Source organism: Mauremys mutica, chromosome 6 (assembly GCF_020497125.1).
Source record: "Mauremys mutica isolate MM-2020 ecotype Southern chromosome 6, ASM2049712v1, whole genome shotgun sequence".
NCBI classification, from domain to species: Eukaryota; Metazoa; Chordata; order Testudines; family Geoemydidae; genus Mauremys; species Mauremys mutica.
In genome coordinates, this window is record NC_059077.1 from 54,555,614 (window position 1) to 54,576,511 (window position 20,898).

Consider the following 20,898-nt stretch of genomic DNA (forward strand, 5'->3'; position numbering starts at 1 on the left):
GTCCCCTGATTCTGCTATCCCCATGTTACCATTTTTCTGTATGATGGTAATGTGGGTTATGCAAAACTAGTAGAATTCATCTATGTAACTGTGAAGAATGCTTGCTCATTTAATAAGTCATGACACAACGGAGGTGCAACTATAAATACCCAACAAAAGAATCCACGGTTACTTTTGAAAAATAAAGCATATTTAAGACTAACAATTTAAGTTACAGTATAATTCAGTTTTGGATTAAACACAAAAACAACAAGACTTTCAAATACCAATAATAAAAGAACATTTTATTAAAAATGGAAGTTTGTCAAAACTTTATATATCAAAACTAAGGCCACAGCTACTGCTAACAAAGTAAACTTCAAAAGATTTTTATAATATGATTTAATTTAGAAATCTCATACAAAGCTATTTTACAAATGAATACTCAAACATTTCAAAAACTTAACGCTGTTTACTCTAAAAATTAATGTTACAAATTACTGAAGTATCAGTACATAAAATGTATGTTTCTTTTGGTCCTTTGAGGAAAGTAATTTTTTTGCATGGGTCCAGCTACAGAAATAAACAGAACCATAAGATGGCAATTGCAATGTTAACAGCCAATAATTCTCCCTTTTTGTTGTTGAGTTCATTTTCTTGAAACTTTAAACGTCTCCAGTCATAATAGCAATGAACTCCTCCTGATTGACTGCGGTAAGAGAGACAGAAGGTAGTTAGACAAACACAGTAGAGGTCTATAATAATGACAGAAAAATATTTAATGTATATGTTGCACATTTTATTTTAAAGCTTCCCTTCTGTATTCTTAGATACTGATCCAATCAATCCACATTGAAGTTAATAAACATAGGTCTGGATTTTTTGCTTCCAATTTATAACACGTTAAGATTCTTCATTAAACAAAATGTATTCACATCACTGTTCTCACAATTTTTAAAAACGTAAGCCAGAAGTTCAGTATTTAGGCATTACTATAGAAGTCATTGAAGTCAAAAGCTCAGTGCACAACAATATCTTGCCATAGCAATAGTTCTATTTATCTATTATAAAAAGTAATTTAAAAAGAAACTGTTAAAGAGACTGTAGAAATCCAATTTGGAATACTGTGCACAGTTCTGATCACTCTTATACAGAAACAACAGAGAAGTTATGAGGAAATGTTAAATGTATTCAACATTTCATCATTCGAAAAAAACCTTTCATTGTGGAGGTGTTAGTCTCTCTTAATGGTTATGGCTGAATTTCAGTTTGCCTTTAAAGCAGGGATTCAACTACTTTGTTATGTATGAAAAATACATATCTTCCCCAAAATTATAGTACTTACAATGAATTTACAAGTAAATGTTAATTAGTTTGAGTTAAAATTAAACTGGATCCTTAAGAAATTTAGCTTCTGTTGCAGTGTTTCCTTTGCCCCGAATAATTTTAATAATGAACTAACAACTGTGACAGGTTGCCCCCCTTAGGATGCCACCTGATGTGTGAGATACCACTGAACCTGCCTGTTATGCCCACCTGGGCACCCTTTTTACCTGTCTTGCTGAGCCAAGCTATTAAGCCTCCTCCAGCGCACACACAGGCAGGGCCACACCCAATTGCAGAACGAAACAGACACTGAGATCAGTTCTGGGAAGGCTCAATTTAAGGGACTTGCCCCAGCACTGATGTGTCCAACTCCCTTGGAGTGCAGACCCAAAGTTCTATTATGAAATCTGCCTCCATTTTTTTATCAGCCTATAGCTGCCTCAGTTCCAGGGCCCTCTGATGTGCAGCCTTTTGTTCATCAATTTCCATCTGTTTTAATTCTAACTATCTCTTATGCATTTTTCGCTTTCTTCTACTTGCAATCTGTAGCACTCCAACTTTTTGGTAGCTTCACTTTCACTCATTTTGCTGCTTTTCTGCCTCTACTTCCCTTCCCCGAAATAAACAAACAGAAAATAACAAACCAATAACCACTTTGTCTGTTCTCTAGTCACCACACTTAAAACTCACTTAAAATCACCACCAGTGTTTCAGGGCAATAAGCTGTGCAAACTATCCTGCCTACTATGCCACTATGATGGGTTGCCCCCCTTAGAACACCACCTGATGTGCTGAGATACCACTAAGCCTGCCTGTTATGCCAGCCTGGGCACCCTTTTTACCTGTCTTGCTGAGCCAAGCTATTAAGCCTCCTCCAGCACACACACAGGCAGGGCCACACCCAACTGCAGAACGAAACAGACACTGAGATCAGTTCTGGGAAGGCTCAGCTTAAGGGATTTGCCCCCAGCACTCAGGTGTCCACCTCCCTTGGAGTTCAGACCCAAAAGGTATATTATGAAATCTGCCTCCTCCCTCAATGTGAAGGAAGGTATGCACAGCCTCTTACCGCCCCCCCGACCTCCCCCCCAATTGTGAATTATCCAAACGGGGTTATATTATAGATAAGAAATAATTTTATTAACTAAAAAAAGTGAATTTTAAGTGAATATAAGAGACAGAAGAAAGCAGATTACTGAGCACATAAAACAAAATACGCAAGCTAAGCTCAATATACTTAAGAAGCAGGTTACAAAAGATAATTTCTTACCCTAAACGTTATTTTAGACAGGCTGCAAAGTTTCTGTGATTTAGAGTTCCAGTTATATTTCTTTTCAGACTGGACTCCTGTCTCAGTCTGGACTCCCGCCCCCACCCCCTCTTCCGCTTTTCCTTCAGGTGTCGTTAGCAGTCTTTCTTCTTGGGCAGACAGGCCATGGACAGGAGGAGTCCCGTTTGCCTTCCTCTCCACTCTTAAATAAGACATAAGGCGGGAATCCTTTGTTTCCCAAACTTGACTCCCCTTCCCTTTCAGTGGAAAGTTACACAAAGTCCCAGATAATGTTTAGTATCAGGTGACAAGACCGCCTGACCTAGCAGTGTCACAGTTACATCCCCGGATGCCTCCCAGGAGGGGGAGAAATTAGTATCTTCATGGTCTTGTTATTCCTTCCTGATAGCCCATCAAATCTGATGGCCTGTCATCTGGTGGGTGTCTTCCGAATACACACCCAGTTGTAATTGTTACATAATCCATATTCCTAACTTTAGATACAAAAATGATACATGCATACAAACTGGATAATCACATTCAGTAAATTTTAACCTTTCCAATGATACCTTACAAGACCTATCTTGCATAAAGTATATCTCGGTTATGTCATATCCATATTATAAGCATATTTTCATAAAGAATATGAAGTGAAACGTCACAACAACCATGCTTCAAACTTTCCATATGATTAAAATTAATTGAAATCTTACACACAAGCGAAAGTTGAAGAAATTAGGCTGTAACTAAGTGAAGTTATTACTGATTGTTGTATCCAATCGTTATGATTGTATAGGCTACATCAGCAGTTCTCAAACTTCATTGCATTGTGACCCCCTCTGACAACAAAAATTACTACATGACCCCAGGAGGAAGGACCGAAGACCGAGCCCCGCTGCCCCAGGGCAGGGTGGGAGGGAGGGGCCAAAGCTGAAGTCCAAGGGCTTCTGCCCTGGGCAGGGTGCATGTAACCTTAACTCTGGGCTGCGGGGCTTGGGTTTGAGACTTGCTGAGGCCCAGGGCCAACACCAACCTTGGCAACCCCATTAAAATGGGGTAGCAACCCACTTTGGGGTCCCGACTCACAGTTTGAGAACCCCTTTGTTACATAAAGGTTCAGACCTAGAGCTGAAGTAATTCTTGAAGAGCCATTTTGACATCAGAGGTAACTCCACCAATCACTATACTTCCTCTAAAGCTAATCTGCACACGTCCCTTCTCTGGCTCCTATGCAGAGGCGCGGCCAGGCGGCTCTGCACACTGCCTCATCTGCAGGCACTACCCCTGCAGCTCTCATTGGAGTGCACAGGAACCGGAGCGGGGCCATGCCGCGGCTTCCGGGAGCCATGTAGTCAGGCCCCTGACCCAGTGCCTAGGCTGGAGCGGGGCCAAGCTGTGTGGTCCGGCCCCTGACCCAGCGCCCCGGCCAGAGCGCGGACAAGCCACATTGTGCAGCTCACAGGCCAGCTTAAAATGGCTCGCGGGCCAGATCCAGCCTGCACCCTGTAGGTTGCCCACCCCAGCTTTACATAGTTAGTTTTGAGATCCACTGAGAGTCCATAGTGGCTTTTTACCAAGCCACATGGAATGTAAATTCAGGGATCAGAATTTGACTTTAATCAGTCAATTTTGTTCTCAGAAAAAGACATTGAGTGTAGCCCTTCACACCTAGCAAGTTACCAAAGTGGCCTGCAAATTCTGCCCACATTCCTAAAATATAACAGAATAATTTGCATGTACTTCAAATGTCTAGCATAAACATTAAGAATTAGAACATGAAAAGTGGTAATGTCAGAGACAGTAGTATTACTTATTTGTTTTCTGACAGACCATATTGGTTCCAATCAGGATTGGACCCCATTGCACTAAGCACTGTACAAACATATAGGGACAGCATCAGTAACTATGTTCACAAAGCTTTATTCACCATCTGTCATAGAAATTTAATTGCATCTTCCATCCACTATTGTGAAGGAGAAAGTCTACTTGTGTGCCTTTAATTGTGCCCGTCATTTGGAACCAGGCTGAAGGGGCTACAGACAAGTATACACTACAAAATTAAGTCAACTTAAGTTACAACAACATACAGCCACCACAGTAATTAAATCGCATTTGCGTGTCCATGCTATGCTCCTTGTGTCAGTGATGCATGTCCTCATTACCAGCGCCTGCACTGATGCAGAGAGTTGTGCACCATAGCTAGCTATCCCACTGTGCAACTTGCTACCACCTAACACAGGGTGTTTTGGGAAGGGTTTGCAATGTCTCATGGGGGTAAATGAGTAGCATAGGGGTGATGGGGAACATGGTTTCAATGTCTCATGATGCCATTTTCTCCATCCCATAATTTTGTCTGCATTCCATAATGTTCCATGCCTCTTTTCAAAAGTCCCACAAACCCGCACGTCCACTCTCTGTGTGAGAAGCATGGATCCTGCACAGCTCTGCAAGATTGTGATGAGCTTTGCGAGCACAGGGCACCTGATCCCGCAGTATTTGCAGAGCCACCAGAGAAGCCACAGGGACCATGACCCAATTCTTTGGAGGCTAGCTTGCTGTGGGACATAAAAATGCCAACAAAAAATGTTGTTGTTGGCATTCACAGAGCAGCTGCAGATGGTGGGATGCCAGTTCTGGGCCCAAGATCCAAGCACTGATGGGTGAGATCGCAATGTTATGCAGGTATTGGATAATGCACAAGGCCACATTCCTGGATTTCTGTGCAGAGCTCGCCCCAGCTCTCCAGCACAGTGACACCAAAATAAGATAAGGCCTGCACTGAGAGTGGAGAAGTGAGTGGCGATCGCTGCATGGGAACTTATAATGCCAGATTGCTAGTGATCATTCGGGAATCAATTTGGAGTTGGGAAATCCACCGGTGGGTTGCTGTGGTGCAAGCGTGCAGGGCCATTAACTGTATCCTGCTGTGAAGGACTGTGACTCTGACCAATGTGCAGGACAGAGTGGATGGTTTTGAAGCAATAGGGTTCCAGAACTGCAGTGGGGTACATCACAGTCATGATTTTTAGTGGTAGACCCATAGATCAGGGTGGAGAAATTAAGCATCCAGCCTGCTGCTTAATTTAATCTGGCCCGCAGCAAGTCTCTGCGCCGTGGGCTGGAAGCGCCAAATCTTGGTGCCCCCGCCCAGGGCTGGAGCCGCGAGCGCCGGCTCACCCTGCTGTGGGGGGAGCTAGGGTTGCCAGGCCGTTAAAAGTCTGGTCGGCTTTGCGCAGCTTCCCAGAATGTCTGGCCCCTAGGTGCAGGGGTGATCAGGAAAGCTCCATGTGCTGCCCCCAACCCCAACTCTGCAGCTCCCATTGGCTGGGAACCTCGGTCAATGGGAGAGGGAGGGAGGTGTGTGTGTGTGTGTGGGTGTGTGTGTGGGTGTGATGCACCGCACACAGCCACCTGCCATGTCTCCGCAAAGCGGGCCAGACATGGCAGTCGCTTCCGGGACCAGTGCGAAGCCAGGGAACCTGCCTTAGCCCTGCTACGTTGCCGACCGGAAGCTGCCTGAAGTACCTCCACGCCAGAGCCCGCACCCCAAACTCCCTGCCCCAGGTTGGAACCCTCTCCTGCACCCAAGCTCCCTCCCAGACCCTGCACCCCTAACCCCCTACCCCAGGTCAGAACTGTCTCCCAGATCCCACACCCCCTCCTACACCCCAACCCTCTGCCCCAGCCTGGAGCCCTCTCCTGTACCCCCCAACTCCTCATCCCTGGCCCCACCCCACAGCCCACACCCCCAGCAGAGCCCACACCCCCTCTGGCACTGCAACCCCCTGCCCTATCCCGCACCCTGAACCCCTCATTTCTGGCCCCACCCTGGAGCCTGCACCCCCAGGTGGAGCCCTCACTCCCTCCCCCTGCCCAGCCCAGTGAAAGTGAGTGAGGGTGGGGGAGAGCGAGCAACTGAGGGAGGGATGGGGACTGGAGTGAGTGTGGGGTGGGGCCTCAGAGAAGGGACCGGATCTCGAGGAAGGGGCAGGGCAGGGGACAGAGTAAGGGTGTTCGGTTTTGTGCAATTAGAAAGTTGGCAACCCTAGGGGAAGCCCCAAGCCTCTGCGCCACTCCGTGGGGCTGGAGCCGCGAGCACTGGCTTGCCCTGCTGCAGAGGGAAGCCCTGAGCCTCCACACTCCCCCCTTCATACTCCGTGGGGCTGCGTGTGGCCCACGATTGATTTTTTTCCTGTGAGTCAATGGCCCCTGATAGAAAAAAGGTTCCCCACCTCTGCAGTAGATCATCAGATAGCTAGGACTTAGGCTTCTTTTCAGTCTTACCAAATTCTACCTCACTGACTGATATCAAAGTGTATCCATGCAGCTCGGCCACTAGGGTGTAGGGCAGCAGTTCTCAAACTGTGAGTTGAGACCCCAAAGTGGGTCATGACCCCATTTTAATGGGGTCGTCAGGGCTGGCTTAGACTTGCTGGGGCCCACGGCCAAAGCCCAAGCCTGAGGGCTTCAGCCCTGAGCAACAGGGCTAAAGTTACAGACCCCTTTCCTGGGGCTGAAGCGGATGCAGAGGCAGAGGTATGGAGAATTTTCTCCTTTAGTTCTCTGCTGGAGCGTTTGCTATTAAAAGTGTTTGTGCAGTAGAAGCCACTGAGAGGCTACAGGAGACTGAATGCTGCTTCAAGCAGTATTAAGTTGTGATTTAGTGTAGTTGGAAGTCGTGGATTTCATATGCTGTTCCACTCATGGTCCCAAAATACTATAGAAACCTGACCTCATGAAGCTCCAGCACAGAAGCTGTTAGAGAGGAGAGAATGATGCTCTGGAGCTGTACTTCTACTGCCATTTCTGCTCTCCAAGGACAGAACCAGTAGATTTGGGTAGCCTCCGCTAATGGAAGGGAAAGGGGACAAACTAGCACTGGTTGTCAGTGGACCTTTATTCTAGCACATTTTAACATAAGAGGGATGTTAACACAAAAGAGGTGTTATTTCTACAGTTACAGTATATTTTAAAAATGATACTAGTAGTCAGTTTTAGATATTTTTTCCAGCAGGGAGAGTTGTAGTAAAGAAGAAAAGATTTTGTTACACAGCTCAGATGTTTGGAGCTAAATAGAACAACGATTCACAGATTTATTTTTTTCAGAATGAATCTTTAAGTGTAAGAAACAGCATCAGTTTGCTTTAGAGAACTGGAAGAAACACAAAACCTTCCAGAAAAATAATGTCATAGATAAATATTATGCTGTCAATCTCCCACATACATTCCTGTACTTGAATATCTAATGAGAAAAATGAATGGTTCAGTGGATAGTAGGAAATGGAGACTTTCACTGCTAGGTCATCATTTTGAATTCAGAAATGTCAGTAGTGACCCAAAGTAGTTACAACTCAGTAATCTTTGCGAAATAAATTGGTGGTCTCTATTCAATTCCTACTTACAAGGTGTCCATATAACAAAAGTTACCATCACAACTGGCACCCTTGTTGGCAACTTCAGCAAAGAGGCCAAGGACTTAATATGCTTGCAGACTGAACTACTCTCTCAACCTTAGAAATCCTCTTTTCAAAAGAGCACTGAGGTCACCTGTGAAGATGCTGGGGCAGGGAAAGGTTGGGGGAAAAGAGGAAGGAGGCTTGCACCTACAGCTGTGTGCTGTACCTATTCTGAGGATAATTTGAGGATTTCAGCCTACAGCATTATTAATGTAGCAATTTTTGAGTACCAAATCCACTTAAAATTGAAGGAACTCACAGGACTTTTTTCATTATTACAGTCACCCCATTTAAAGATGAAATATTCCCAAAAGAAAGTATCTGATTAGAGTAGCAAGCATTCTAACTGATGAAGAAAAAATAACTACCATCATCATCACTTGTTTCCTAGCAGTGGTAGCTATGTGATGTGTTCATATATGGCCTGTTTAGGCCTGAGATACTTAACTAACTGTCCTTCACTAACTTCTTAGTGGCAGTTGCTAATAGATATAGCAATTACTCCTATGGATGGCCTTTTCAGGGACATCCTTTGTGATTTGCCTTTAGGATTTATCAGTTTCACCACATTCAATAATTCAGTTAAGAATTTCATGATTTGGGTGGAAATGACTGCAGTGTAGTTCAATTCTAGCAGTGGCATATTGAAGTTCCATGTTTGACTCAATTACTTCCAGCTGCACCTTTCTAGGCCTCTAATATACCCCAGTTGTATAGGACTTACCAGTGATCATGTTCAAACAAGAATGAACCCAACTTAACTTTCAGGTCCCAAGATGTGTTTGCAGAGTTAGAAATGATTAAATAAATAATAGTAATCAATCTCTTATTTTGTCAACTGAGCAAATTTGTTCTGAAAGTCATTAAAAGACAAACAAAGAATTTAACACTGACCATTTTTCAGTCACTTCTTAGATCAGAACCACATTTTAAGTCAAAATTGGGACAAAAACAACAAGGCAAATTAAAATAACAAGGCAAGATGAGTTTTGTTTTGTTCAGTTCACTTACTTTCTCCATCTCCATCTTTATCAAATTCTTCAATCATAGCTCGTAGTTCTTCATCAGACATGTTTTCACCCAGTTCTCTAGCAACACGGCGCAGGTTTCTCAAGCTTATTTTACCTGAGTCGTCGTCATCAAATAATTTGAATGCTTTGAGTATCTCTTCTTGTGGATCTCTGTCCAATATCCAGTCTGTCACTAATGTAGGGAAAATAAGATACCATTTATTTAAAAAATGGCAATTTCACAGTGTCCCAGCTCTACTTTCTAAGTGAAGTTAGTCCTTTTTTCCTAAGCTTCTGGTTTCTAAAACTATTTCACCTGTTCAGATTTCTCTTAACTTTCAATCAGGCATTTTTAATTGACTATTAAAGGCTTAAACACTGGTATTTCTAGTTAGTTACAACAGTTTTTGTGCTGTTGCACAGTTCCTAAGTTAAGATCTGTTGAATACCCCAGATTCATCTTTGTTTCACGTCTTCCGTTCAGTTTTAGTGTCAACACTACATTTTAGGATTGGGCCAGAAAAGAAGACTGTCTTCAAACACTGTCTCCTGTGAAGACAAGATGTCTGATTAGGATATTAAATGTTTGCTGTATTACAATCAAAGGCACTAGTTGGGGGACTGCATGGCTAGTGCAGCATTATTCCAAAGCAAAAAAAGGATCAGTCTGGAAGAGGAAACTTAAGCCAAGTCTTTTCAGCACTGTGCACTTCAGATTTGACAGCAACTGACATGGTACAGTCTTAGAAAGGAAGCGTCAGGGAACCACTCTGAATTTGCCTTTCCTTCTACTTTTTCTAGCAAAAGTGGCTTAATCATTGTCACTTCCCAATACCTACATTTTCAGGACATAATTTACAGACTAGGGCAGAGGTTCTCAAACTTTATTTAACCATGACCCCACTTCTGCCCTTCCCGCAGCCCCCATTGGCCTGGAGCAGCGAACCGCAGCCAGTGGGAGCCGCAATCGGCCCAACCTGCGGATGCGGCTGGTAAACAAACCGGCCCAGCCCGCCAGGGGCTTTCCCTGATCAAGCGGCAGACTGGCTTTGAGAACCACTGCCATAGAGTTTAAAATCATCAAATTTTGGTGTAGACCCATTTATAAGCTGACCCCCGCTCTATGATGCATCACTTTTTTACCAAAAATATTTGGCTTATGAATGAGTATATACGGTAAATAGAAATATAAAAGTTGAGGGTGGAAAGTCACTGGACATATACTTTTTAATAGCACTTTACACTTTCACTGCTGCATTTTTCTAGTTCAGTTCAATATGAACTGAAATATGCCTCATTTATTTCTTTACTTGTTTGTCTTATTTCCTTCTATTTTCCCTGTATATCTCTCTCTCTGTGGCATGTCCAATTACAATGGAGTTGAAAAGCAGTTTAACCTCATTTGTACTTTTGATACATGGACCTTTCCCACAGTACCAGTCTGCAGGAGGCTAAGTCTACACAGCCATAGTCTCTTTCAAATTGGTGCTCTGGGAAAAGCTCTACTATGCATGATGTATAAATGTGATTGTGTTGCTTCTAAATTTTGTGGAATCCTCTTGATACTGAGAGAGAAGCAGTTGGGTACTAAAAAGCATGGGTATCTAAAAATGAGAGCTATGATACAAACTGCAACAAGAATAAAACAGTGAGGTAATTAACCATTTGAACAAGTTACCAAAGGTTAGGGTAGATTCTCCATCACTGGAAATTTTTAAATCAAGACTGGATGTTTTTCTAAAAAATATGCTCTTGTTCAAACAGGAATAAAGTCAGGTAAGTCCTATGGTCTGTGTTATACATGAGGTCAGACTAGATAATCACAATGGTCCCTTATGGCTTTGTAATCTATGAAAAAAACCCTGACCTCCCAAGGCATTGAGGAGGCTTTTACTATATAAAGCAAGACACTAATCCAGGAAGGCTTAATCAATCTTGATTATTCTTTTTATCACATCCATTTGTGAGTCCTATAGCAGAGAAAAGCAAGACAAAATAATCTGTCGTGTCAAAATATTTCACTAGTAATTGCTTCACCCATTTCTGGAAACAACAGAGAAAATATCTTCACACTTTGTACCTGCTAAGTCTTGTATTACAGGACTTGCTATTTATGACTTTCAACAAGCCATTATAAATACTTCACCCCTGCTGGGGCTTACAGAACCATTTAGAACTTGCTATTGTTTGCAGATGGAATGAACTGTCTGGTTTAGTGAACTTGACAGGAAAAAATTAGATCTAAACTGACAAATTTGAAAAATTTGAGTGTATTGATTTAGCTTTAAAATAATCACGTATGTATAGAGGCATTACATTATTTAAATCATCTTAGCTGTCCTTTGACCATGACAAATTTAGATTTACTTATCCAAAGAGCACTCCAAAAAACTAATTGAAACATATTATCCTAAAAGACCGAAGATACAAAATATATGCAAATTTCAAAGAGGGTTCTTGACTTTATAAACCAAAAACAAATATATAATAGTTTATTCATTTTGTTTTTTGTGGTTCATTCCTATGTTTAAGCTAGTAAACAACTTGCGGTATAGTAGTGAAGATAATTAAGGTGTATTTCTTCCCTTCTAATTTACATCAAAGAAAACAAAATGTGGCTAACTAATTTTACTGTGCTGTAAATTCCTGTATCTCATATTCTTCCACTCAGTCCAGTTCATTCAACTAGATGAAGTATCCCATACCAGTTAAGGAGAAAGAGCCAAGTGATTTTCACCAGAGCTGAAATTGACTCAAAGTTTAGAGATGAGTTCAGACAAGAGTATCACCTTCCTATGCTGTAAGTGGTTCTGTCCAGCTGAGCTGCCTCATGGCCACTCAAAGCAGGAATAGGGACAGAAGAATAAAAACTGGTTGAACATAAGGGATAAAAGGGGAAAAACAGGAAAGCACATACATAAGAAAAGAGAAATTCCATCTCACCAGAAGCAGCACCTGTCAGACAAAGAGTACTTCCTCCAGAAAAATCACTTCTCATATGTAGCCACAGTACAAAGAGTAGGGAGGTATGACTCAATTTAGCTAAGTTACGAAAAATACAAAAAGCCCCAAAACCATAGCAGGGAGGGGAGAGAGAGCGCGCACATGCGTGCGCTGGCAATTAAGTGTTTCTATAACATTTCCTTTTGATAGATGGGGGACCTAGGGTAAAAGTCTATTAAACTGAACATCTTCCATTAAGACCTCTTCCCACCCATCTTGAATCAACTGCAATGACAGTATTGAACACCAGAGTTACAAACTGACCGGTCAACCACACATCTCATTTGGAACCAGAAGTATGCAATCAGGCAGCAGCAGAGGTAAACAAAACTTTCAAGATGTAATTAAAATCATATACGTACCAACTTCATTAAAATCTTCAAAGGTGATTTTGCCTGTTGCATCTCTATCATAATCTTTAAGTATTTTTAGTACATCAGCTTTTTTTACATCAAAACCCAAGGCTCTCATTGCCACCTTTTGGAATAAAACAGAAGTACAACAATATAACACCTTCAAAATATAGATCAGATGTCTCTTAATCCTCTTAAGAAGGAAATGTTACATTAAGCTATGCATTTTAGAGGGGAACTGTGTTCTTTATTTCAACTGTGAACATTTGTAGTTACCCTTCTACAGCTAAATTAAGAATCTTGGCATTCACTCTAAATCACACTTGTCAAATCCATTCCCACTATACACACACAAATTCCACTGCAGATAAGGGTTATACAGGAAAGGGAGTTACTCTGTCTTATATGCCTCTGTTCTCCAACTGTCTCATCTTGAGAACCACAGTGTAGGTAATACCTAATCATACAGATATTGAACCTTTTATACAATAATGACAGATGGGGATGCAAGTATTTCCCTTGAGCCCTAACTATACTGTCCAAAGGTATAAAACATCCACATACACACACACCCCCCACCACCAGTCCCCAGTTCTCCACCACCTTCAACGACCTAAAGTAGCTGAGTTTTGAAACAAGTGGTTGGAGGGATAAGGAGGGAGTTCACATGGCTCTACAGAGGTAAGACATTCAAAGAACAGGAGTCACAAAGTAGATAACCCTCTTTTCTTCCTTCTAGGATTGCAGTCACAAAGCCACTGTACGAGGCTAGCTAGCTATTTCCTCCCAGAGAAGCCCTACTAGTTACATAATAAGAGAAGCACTGCCCTCCAGAAAACATGATGCAGTATCAAGAGAATACTGATTCATACAGTATCTTGGATGCTGAGCACTCCTGAAAATAAGGCAAATTTATTTACCTGTCTAAATGTGGGAGCTCTTTTAGAAATATAGCCAATCAAAAGTTAAGTGAAAAACAAAACAAAAGTTACCTTTAATTCATGATAATCTATTGCTTTATCTTTGTCTGTGTCAAACAACTCAAAAGCATCTTTAATTTCTTGCTTCTGTTCTTCGGTCAGTTCTCTTCTTTTTTTCCTTTTGGTTTTGTCTACCGCAAGATCATTCCTACAAGTTTAAAAAAAAAAAAAGCTCATTGTAAATAATAGGATTTATCATTTTCAAAGCACTTTACAAATGTAAACAAAACAACAATATACTTGGGAGGTAGGTAGATATTCTACCGATTTTGCACAAGAATAAAAATGAGGAAGAGAGGCTCAAGTGACTTGCCCAAACCCAAAGAGGGACTCTATGGCACAGCAAGGATTATTTATTTATACAGACTTGTAGTATAGTATCTAGGACATACCTCTAGGCAGGAGTGGGCAAAGTCCCTAAACAGCCTAGCCCCTGCCCCCATCCCACTTCCTGCCCCATGACTGCCCCCCTCAGAACCTCTGACTCATCCAACCCACCCTGCTCCTTGTCCCCTGACCACCCCCTCCTGGGACCAGCCCCTAACTGCCCCCCGTGACCCCACCTCCTATCCAACCCCCCCTGCTCCCTGTCCCCTTACCATGCCACTCAGAGCACCAGGACTGGCAGCCCCGCCGCCTGGCCGGAGCCAGCCCCGCTGCCTGGCAGTCTAAAGCACTGGAGCTGGCTGGCGGCTCTTGCAGCCGTGCTGCCAGGCAGGAGCTCGCAGCCCTGCCGCCCAGAGCGCTGGTGGCATGGAGAGCTGAGACTATGGGGGAGGAGGGACGCCAGGGGAGGGGCCGAGGGCTAGCTTCCCTGGGCAGGAGAGTCCCATGGGCCGGATGTGGCCCACGAGCCGTAGTTTGCCCACCTCTGCTCTAGGCACTCTAACAGTAATTAATAAATACAGTCTCAAAATCCACACATCTAGTGATTTGCTCATACAGCTCCATATAACTTTTCCCACCAACACAATAATAATCATAATCACTCCATATCTGACCACCCTAAATCCCTCATTTCAAATCCTCCCCAAATGCCCAAGAGAATAAACCAGGAAGGTTTTACTAAGGTTTTAATTTACTACTGGAATACTGATAAATCTGGTAAACCAAGTGGGACAGTGAACTCCAGATCGGAATACCCCTCGTGGAAAATGCCCTGTCGGTAGCCCCTTCCATTTAAACCAGGAGTGCCTCACATTATCATAAATATGTGTTTTCATACAGCTAGAGAGGAAGTTTCTCAGGTAACAAGATCTTAAACCATTTCTTTTATTTATATTTATAAAAGATACCTACTCTGTACTCTGGGTTACAATATCACACAAAACTGCCATAAAACTTCACTTGTACAATGCTCCAAACAGCAAATAACGCTCCAAAGAAATGCATAAATTTAGCAATTTACAGGTTAAAACTTTAAAATCCTAAACTCTGCTGGAATGGCAACAAGGAGATAGTGAAAATGGAGCATGTTTCATAAGCGCAAGCTGGAAAACTATATGCAGATCAAAGCGATTCTGCATTAGCTTCAGCTTTTTAATGGTCTCAAGATGTAGCACTATGTAGAGTATATTACAGTAGTATAGTCCTGTGGTGACAAAGGCAGCCAAAGCAGAAAAAAAAAACCATGAGCCACAGTTACTACCTAAATATCTGGGAGAAAGCCAGGAACTAAGATGCCCAAACTACAAATACATTACCAATGGCAGCCCATTGGCTCCAATAATGGTGCAGACCCCCGCCCTCCGTCCCCCAAAAAAGCTCTTTTTAGCTCTTCTGGTTGTAACCCCCAACTTTCCAGTATTACTTCAAACTTGCCTCTTTTCAGCCAGTTAGGTCTTGTCAAAGCTTCACCTCAAGCAGAAAATGGGTCATTTGTTCCACTATACTGGCAGGGTCAGAAAGGACGGATACGCAGAGGTGGATCTCATCAGAATAGCCCATCTCTACTCACCAATCCTTGTAGTCTCAAAGACACGTGAAAAAAGGGATGACATTCTTATGTGCCCCTACAAGTAATACAAACAATTTCTCAAAACTATCAGCTGAGATGTCTCACAAGAAAAGACTGGAGCCTATCCAGAGAGACTCCATCCCAACTCCCTCCACCTAGGGTTCACATACTGGTCAATATCTCATGGTCAATGGCATCAAAGGCAGTTGGCAGATTCCTTATGATACAGCACCAAAACAGAAAGCCAAAATGGCGTTAACCAATAGCTGAAAACACCAAGACAATGCACCTAGAGCTAACAGAGTACTAAGGGACCTCAAGTAAAGTTGCTGAAGAATCATAAAACTTTTAAGGTACCTTAACTTATGTAAATAAACAAACTAACAAATCAAAGCATAGAGGCAGCATATGGTCTAGGTTGGGGTGGCCAACCTGAGCCTGAGAAGGAGCCAGAATTTACCAATTTACATCGCCAAAGAGACACAGTAATATGTCAGCAGCCCCCCCATCAGCTCCCCCACCCTGCTCCCAGCACTCCCACCCACTAGCAACCCTGATGATCAGCACCTCCCCCTCCCTCCCCACACCTCCCCATCAGCTGTTTCTTGGCATGCAGGAGGCTCTGGGTGGGGGGAGGAGCGAGGGCATTGCAGGCTCAGCATAGGAGGCAGGAAGGGGTGGAGTGGGAGTAAGGCCTGTGCCAGAGCCAGGGGTTGAGGCCCACCCCCCCACATTGGAAAGTTGGCACCTATAGCTCCAACCCCAGAATCAGTCCTATACAAGGAGCCGCATATTAACTTCTGAAGAGCTATATGTGGCTCTGGAGCCACAGGTTGGTCACCCCTGGTCTAGGTGACAGGGCAGTGGCCTGGCGATCCAGGCCAGAAAACCCAGATTCAAATTCTGCCTTTACCTATTAACCTGCTGTGTAAGTTAGAACAAGTCACTCTACCTTTGTGTGCATGTTTTCCCTCTCACCTTTTGTCTGTCATCTCTCTCTCCCAGGCAGGGATGAGTGCTCTCTCTATATATACACACAAGTTTGTACAGTGCCCAGCACAACGGGACACGTATCTTAGCTGGAGCTTCTAAGACCCTACTGCACTATAAATAATAATGCCAAAAACATATCTTTAGACACAATGCTGAGGTGCCCCACAGCAAGAGCTGAGGATATCCCAGAAAAGAAAATCAAGGCAGCCAAAGTCTCAAAGTAAATTAAGGTAACTTCTAAGCATGACCAAAGAAACTCCAAAAACTTGCAAAAAAGCACCCCTTTTGGTGAACAGAAGACACTCGCACAAACATCAGGAGAAATCCACTACATGATGAAAATCACAGGAAAGAGGAAACATAAATAAAAGGATTCCTGAAACACCACACAGAAGAATTGAAGTGGAGAGATGGAGTGGCAATTAAAATGATGTAGCCCTGAGGAAAGCTTATTTGCTAACTGTGGTTAAAAATGAAGTGATTGGAACATTTTGGAGGCTGCAAATGTAGGCTCAAACAGCATACAGCCTCTGGCCACTACAGCTACCGTTAATGGCCAAAAACCTTCAAGCCTTGCTTACACTAGAAAATTGTTCCTAAATATTTTCCACTGTTGCTACCTTCTGTTCAGTTCCCTAAGAGGTAGCAAGAGCACAAGTTTAGACAGCACAGCAAACAGCTATCAGCACTTTGCCTACATGACTTCTCCCAAAATCACTACCACATACAGAGCTGAGATGATGGTGCCAGTAGCAATGGTGGGAAATTCTAGGAAATATACCCTACTGTAAACAAAGCCTTGCACTAGCAAGTTGAGGTCCAGGAGTGAGAATGCTAGTGGTTAGTATCTATAAATTCCAATTTCTAATAGAGTACTCTTTAGATAAATAGCATGTACAAAAGATTTTTTTTAAAAATCCTTTAAAACATACACATTAAGGCTTTTTCTGCTCCCCTGCACATTTTTAAAGAAAATATTTGCAAATATTGTGCAAGTACATCTCTCCTACTTTTGGCACGTGAGGAAAAATGAAGTTCTTGAAAAATATGGATACAGTACATTGTATGGCATGCATGTAGGGAGTGAGAGCTGTGAGGATGTTGTGAACATGATAGTGGCTGATGGCTATTGCTGAACTGTCAACAGTGTGGAACTGGAAGCATGTGCACACAAGATATGCATAAAGGGTCAGCTGGTCCACGTGCAAGGAGTAATTGTTGTATGCTGGGGATACATGTGCTAGATAACATAAGAACAGCCCTATCAAAGATCCATCTAGCCCAGTATCCTGTCTTCCAACAGTGGCCAGTGCCAGGTGCCCCAGAGGGAATGAACAGAACAGGTAATCATCAAGTGATTCATCCCATCACTCATTCCCAGTAGTAAGGCTGTTTGGATGTTAAAGGATTATGGGAGTGTGTAGATCCCTGGTGATTACTGTATAGTGCATTCACAAGGGTATTTGTTAAAGGGAAGAGGTGTTGATTCAGGATAAGGGGTGCAGGTGTTGTTTGGATATAGAGGATTGTTTGCTAAGGGGGACTGAGTACAGTTTGGAGATATTGATGGATGACCCTAGGGAAATTTGCTTGGAAGGTATCTGTTTAGAATGGGAATGTCAGGTTGTGCACAGGGATGTTTGCTTTAGCAGTCTTGAAGCTACAAGGTATTGTTATTCTCTGTGTATACATGAACATATTGGCATGTTTACTGGGGTGTTATTGGAGACATGGATACGTGTTGAGGGTGTTTGTTCAGGATAAAGGTGTTAGCTTGCAGTAAGAATGCTGGATTGCAGATGAGTGTATTCACTCAAGTTGTTGCTGCATGCGAGGTGTTTCTTTGCAGAGGTAGTTCGCTGTGTGGACTGGCTGGTGTTGGGATGCGTGCGGGTGCATGCATTGGTGGCTGTTCAATGAGGGCTACTGACATGATGCTAGAGCAGTGGTTCTCAAACTTTTGTACTGGTGCCCCTTTCACATAGCAAGCCGCTGAGTGTGACACCCCTCTCCCCTTTAAATTAAAAACACTTTTTAATATATTTAACACCATTATAAATGTTGGAAGCAAAGCAGGGTTTGGGTGGAGTCTGACAGCTTGCAACCCCCCATGTAATAACCTTGCGACCTCCTAAGGGGTCCTGACCCCATTTGAGAAACCTTGTGCTAGAGGACTGTTACTGAATGAGTAGGTGGGACAGTTGCCTGTGATGGGTGTTCACTGAGTATTTGTTTACTGCATAGTCTTACAGAAATTGCTTCTCTTCATCCCCTGGAAAACGAGCAGAAAATTCTGATGGATGACAGAGTACCCTATCAGAAATTACTTGCCTTCACCTTTCCTTGCCCCATTTACTTTGTCAGTAACACCAGCCTAGACAACTCTTTGCTTCTCACACAAACATCTCCATGCTTTCTTCCATGGTGACCTTATACCGGGAACTCTCACCAAAACTCTAGACCTCTTCTATTATAATTATGTATTACATGTATTGCAACAGCATCTAGGAGCCCATTATGCACCAAAATCCCATTGGGTTTGGCATCGTACCTCAAATTGCTACCTCAAAGCATTTATACTTGGGATTCCATCATCAGCAACCAGCCCATGGTGTAGCTGTACCAGTGCAAACAAAGTATATACAAGAAAAACTAAGGCTGGCACCAGCTGAACCCGCCTTGCACTCTTCTTATCCCTATCCCAGCCATTGAAATTTTGTGCATTCCATCCTCTAGGCTTCTGTACTTTATGAAAGGGCTAAAACAGCCCTCAGTGGGGACTTGGAAAATAGTTTAGATTCACCCTTCATAGATTCTAATCTAAGACCAAAAGGGACCACTGTGATCATCTAGTCCGACATCTTCTATTATCACAAGCCATAGAACTTTCACAAAAAATAATTCCTAGAGCATCCATTTTAGGGATCCAAAATTGATTTAAAGTTTGTCAGTGATAGAATATCAACCATAAACCTTGAGAAATTATTCCAACTTCACTCACTTCTTCAGCTGTAGGAATGAAAGTTCACATTTTTTAAAATCTTAAATAAATTAGATACCTGTCTTCTTTGGAGACAGTACTGTGTCTACCCAAGTATTTGTTTAACACTTAGCAAAATGGAAGTTTGATCCTGAAAAGGGCCTTAGTACAATACTGAAATGCAAATCAAAAATTACTAGCACCACCTTTCCCTCCCATTCTGCAGGTGCACTGAGTATATACTCAGTATATCTGAAAATTGAAAACCAGGTACATTAATATATTAATTTATACAGACAAAAAGCAGGATTTGGCCAAATATGTGCTTTACAAAGCTCTAATCACACGTATACCATTATTTACTGTATTGATAGTATGTGAAATGCAACAGGAAAGATGCTGTCTTAACACCAGATTCTGAAATCTTATTTATTTTTTATGCCTAGCTGCTCTCACAGACAAAACAAACTTATTGAAAGTCATTTGAAAGTTATGATTATTTAAAACTAACAATGAAGTTTCTGAAGCAAAACTGAACCAAAAAAGCTGAACTTTATGGGTCTTGTACATACATATGGCAACAGCCCTTACTAAATAATAGTCTGTACAGATTAACCAAAGTGTTAAGGCCCCATCTGTCCAAAGGGTCCGCACTGATCCTGTGGAAGGATCACCCTGAGCGGCTAAATACTTTAGCTAATCTTAATGACTATTGCTCGGTGTGGGCTGCCGTCACAGGCAGACGGGGAGGGGCGCGGACACAGCGTGCAGGGAGGGCTGTAGGTCACCGAGGGGCTGCTGCGATGCTCTGTGCCAGGCGCTCCCCACAGCCTCACGCCTCCGCACGGGGCCTGTTTTGCTACCTTGAAACCGGCAGGAGTCCTGCAAAGCGCTAAACCGAAGGGCCCTGACACAAGGGTAGGTTGTGGCAGGCAGCTACTGGCGGCAAAGCAAAGAGCTGGGATACATGGGCCCCCAGGTGCCTCCAAAGCCCCAGCGCTGGGCGGGGGCCCCGAGTCGCCCCAGCCACTGAGCAACGCCAGCCCTTCCTCCCCGCCCCGGGCCCGCCCACTGGGGTAGCAGCCCTGGAGGGGAGCGGCCTCAGCAAGCGCGCTCGGTCCCGGCTGGTCACAGCCCAGGCTCAGACCCCGGCGCCTCGCTCCATCCATACCGACCTCAAGGCCAAACTCATGGTCGCGTCCCCACCCCCGGCCAGACCGGGCTGAGCCGCACTGGGCTTCCCCTGCCGTCACCGGCACCAGCAACGGCGCCACCGCCGCTCCAGCTTCCCCTTGGAAACGCGATACACTCTAGGCACAAACAGCCAATCGGCCCGCTACCGCTAATCTAAGTGGCTGAGCAACAGCTTCCTCCCACCTTCCTTCCTGAGATACTCTCTTATTGGTTGAAATGCTTGTCAACCCAAGGGGTTTGGTTGACGCGTGCGGCTGCCGATTTTACCCAGAATGCCTCACGGCTCAGGCTTTGCATTGGGGAAGCGGCGGTTAAATTTCAAAAGCGGTGGGAATGTGGGTGAGATGCCGGATGTAGCTGTGAGGCTCCGCCCTCCCGCTGGCGTCGGGCCGCCCCT

General features: G+C 43.5%; 1 protein-coding gene across 2 annotated transcripts; it reads right to left on the reverse strand.

The window, feature by feature from the left end:
- Positions 1–306: 306 nt before the first annotated feature.
- CETN3 (centrin 3) lies at positions 307–20,648 on the reverse strand. 2 transcript variants are annotated; one of them, XM_045022015.1, is made up of 5 exons: positions 20,483–20,648; positions 13,390–13,525; positions 12,407–12,521; positions 9,043–9,234; positions 307–688 (listed from the first exon to the last, which is right to left on the reverse strand). In XM_045022015.1, the coding sequence occupies exons 1-5, from the start codon at positions 20,497–20,499 to the stop codon at positions 645–647; spliced, it is 504 nt and encodes a 167-aa protein (XP_044877950.1). In that variant the 5' UTR covers positions 20,500–20,648; the 3' UTR covers positions 307–644. The 2 variants fall into 2 exon arrangements, with proteins under 2 accessions (XP_044877950.1, XP_044877951.1); XM_045022016.1 differs by lacking the exon at positions 20,483–20,648 and adding an exon at positions 20,171–20,189.
- Positions 20,649–20,898: the final 250 nt, after the last annotated feature.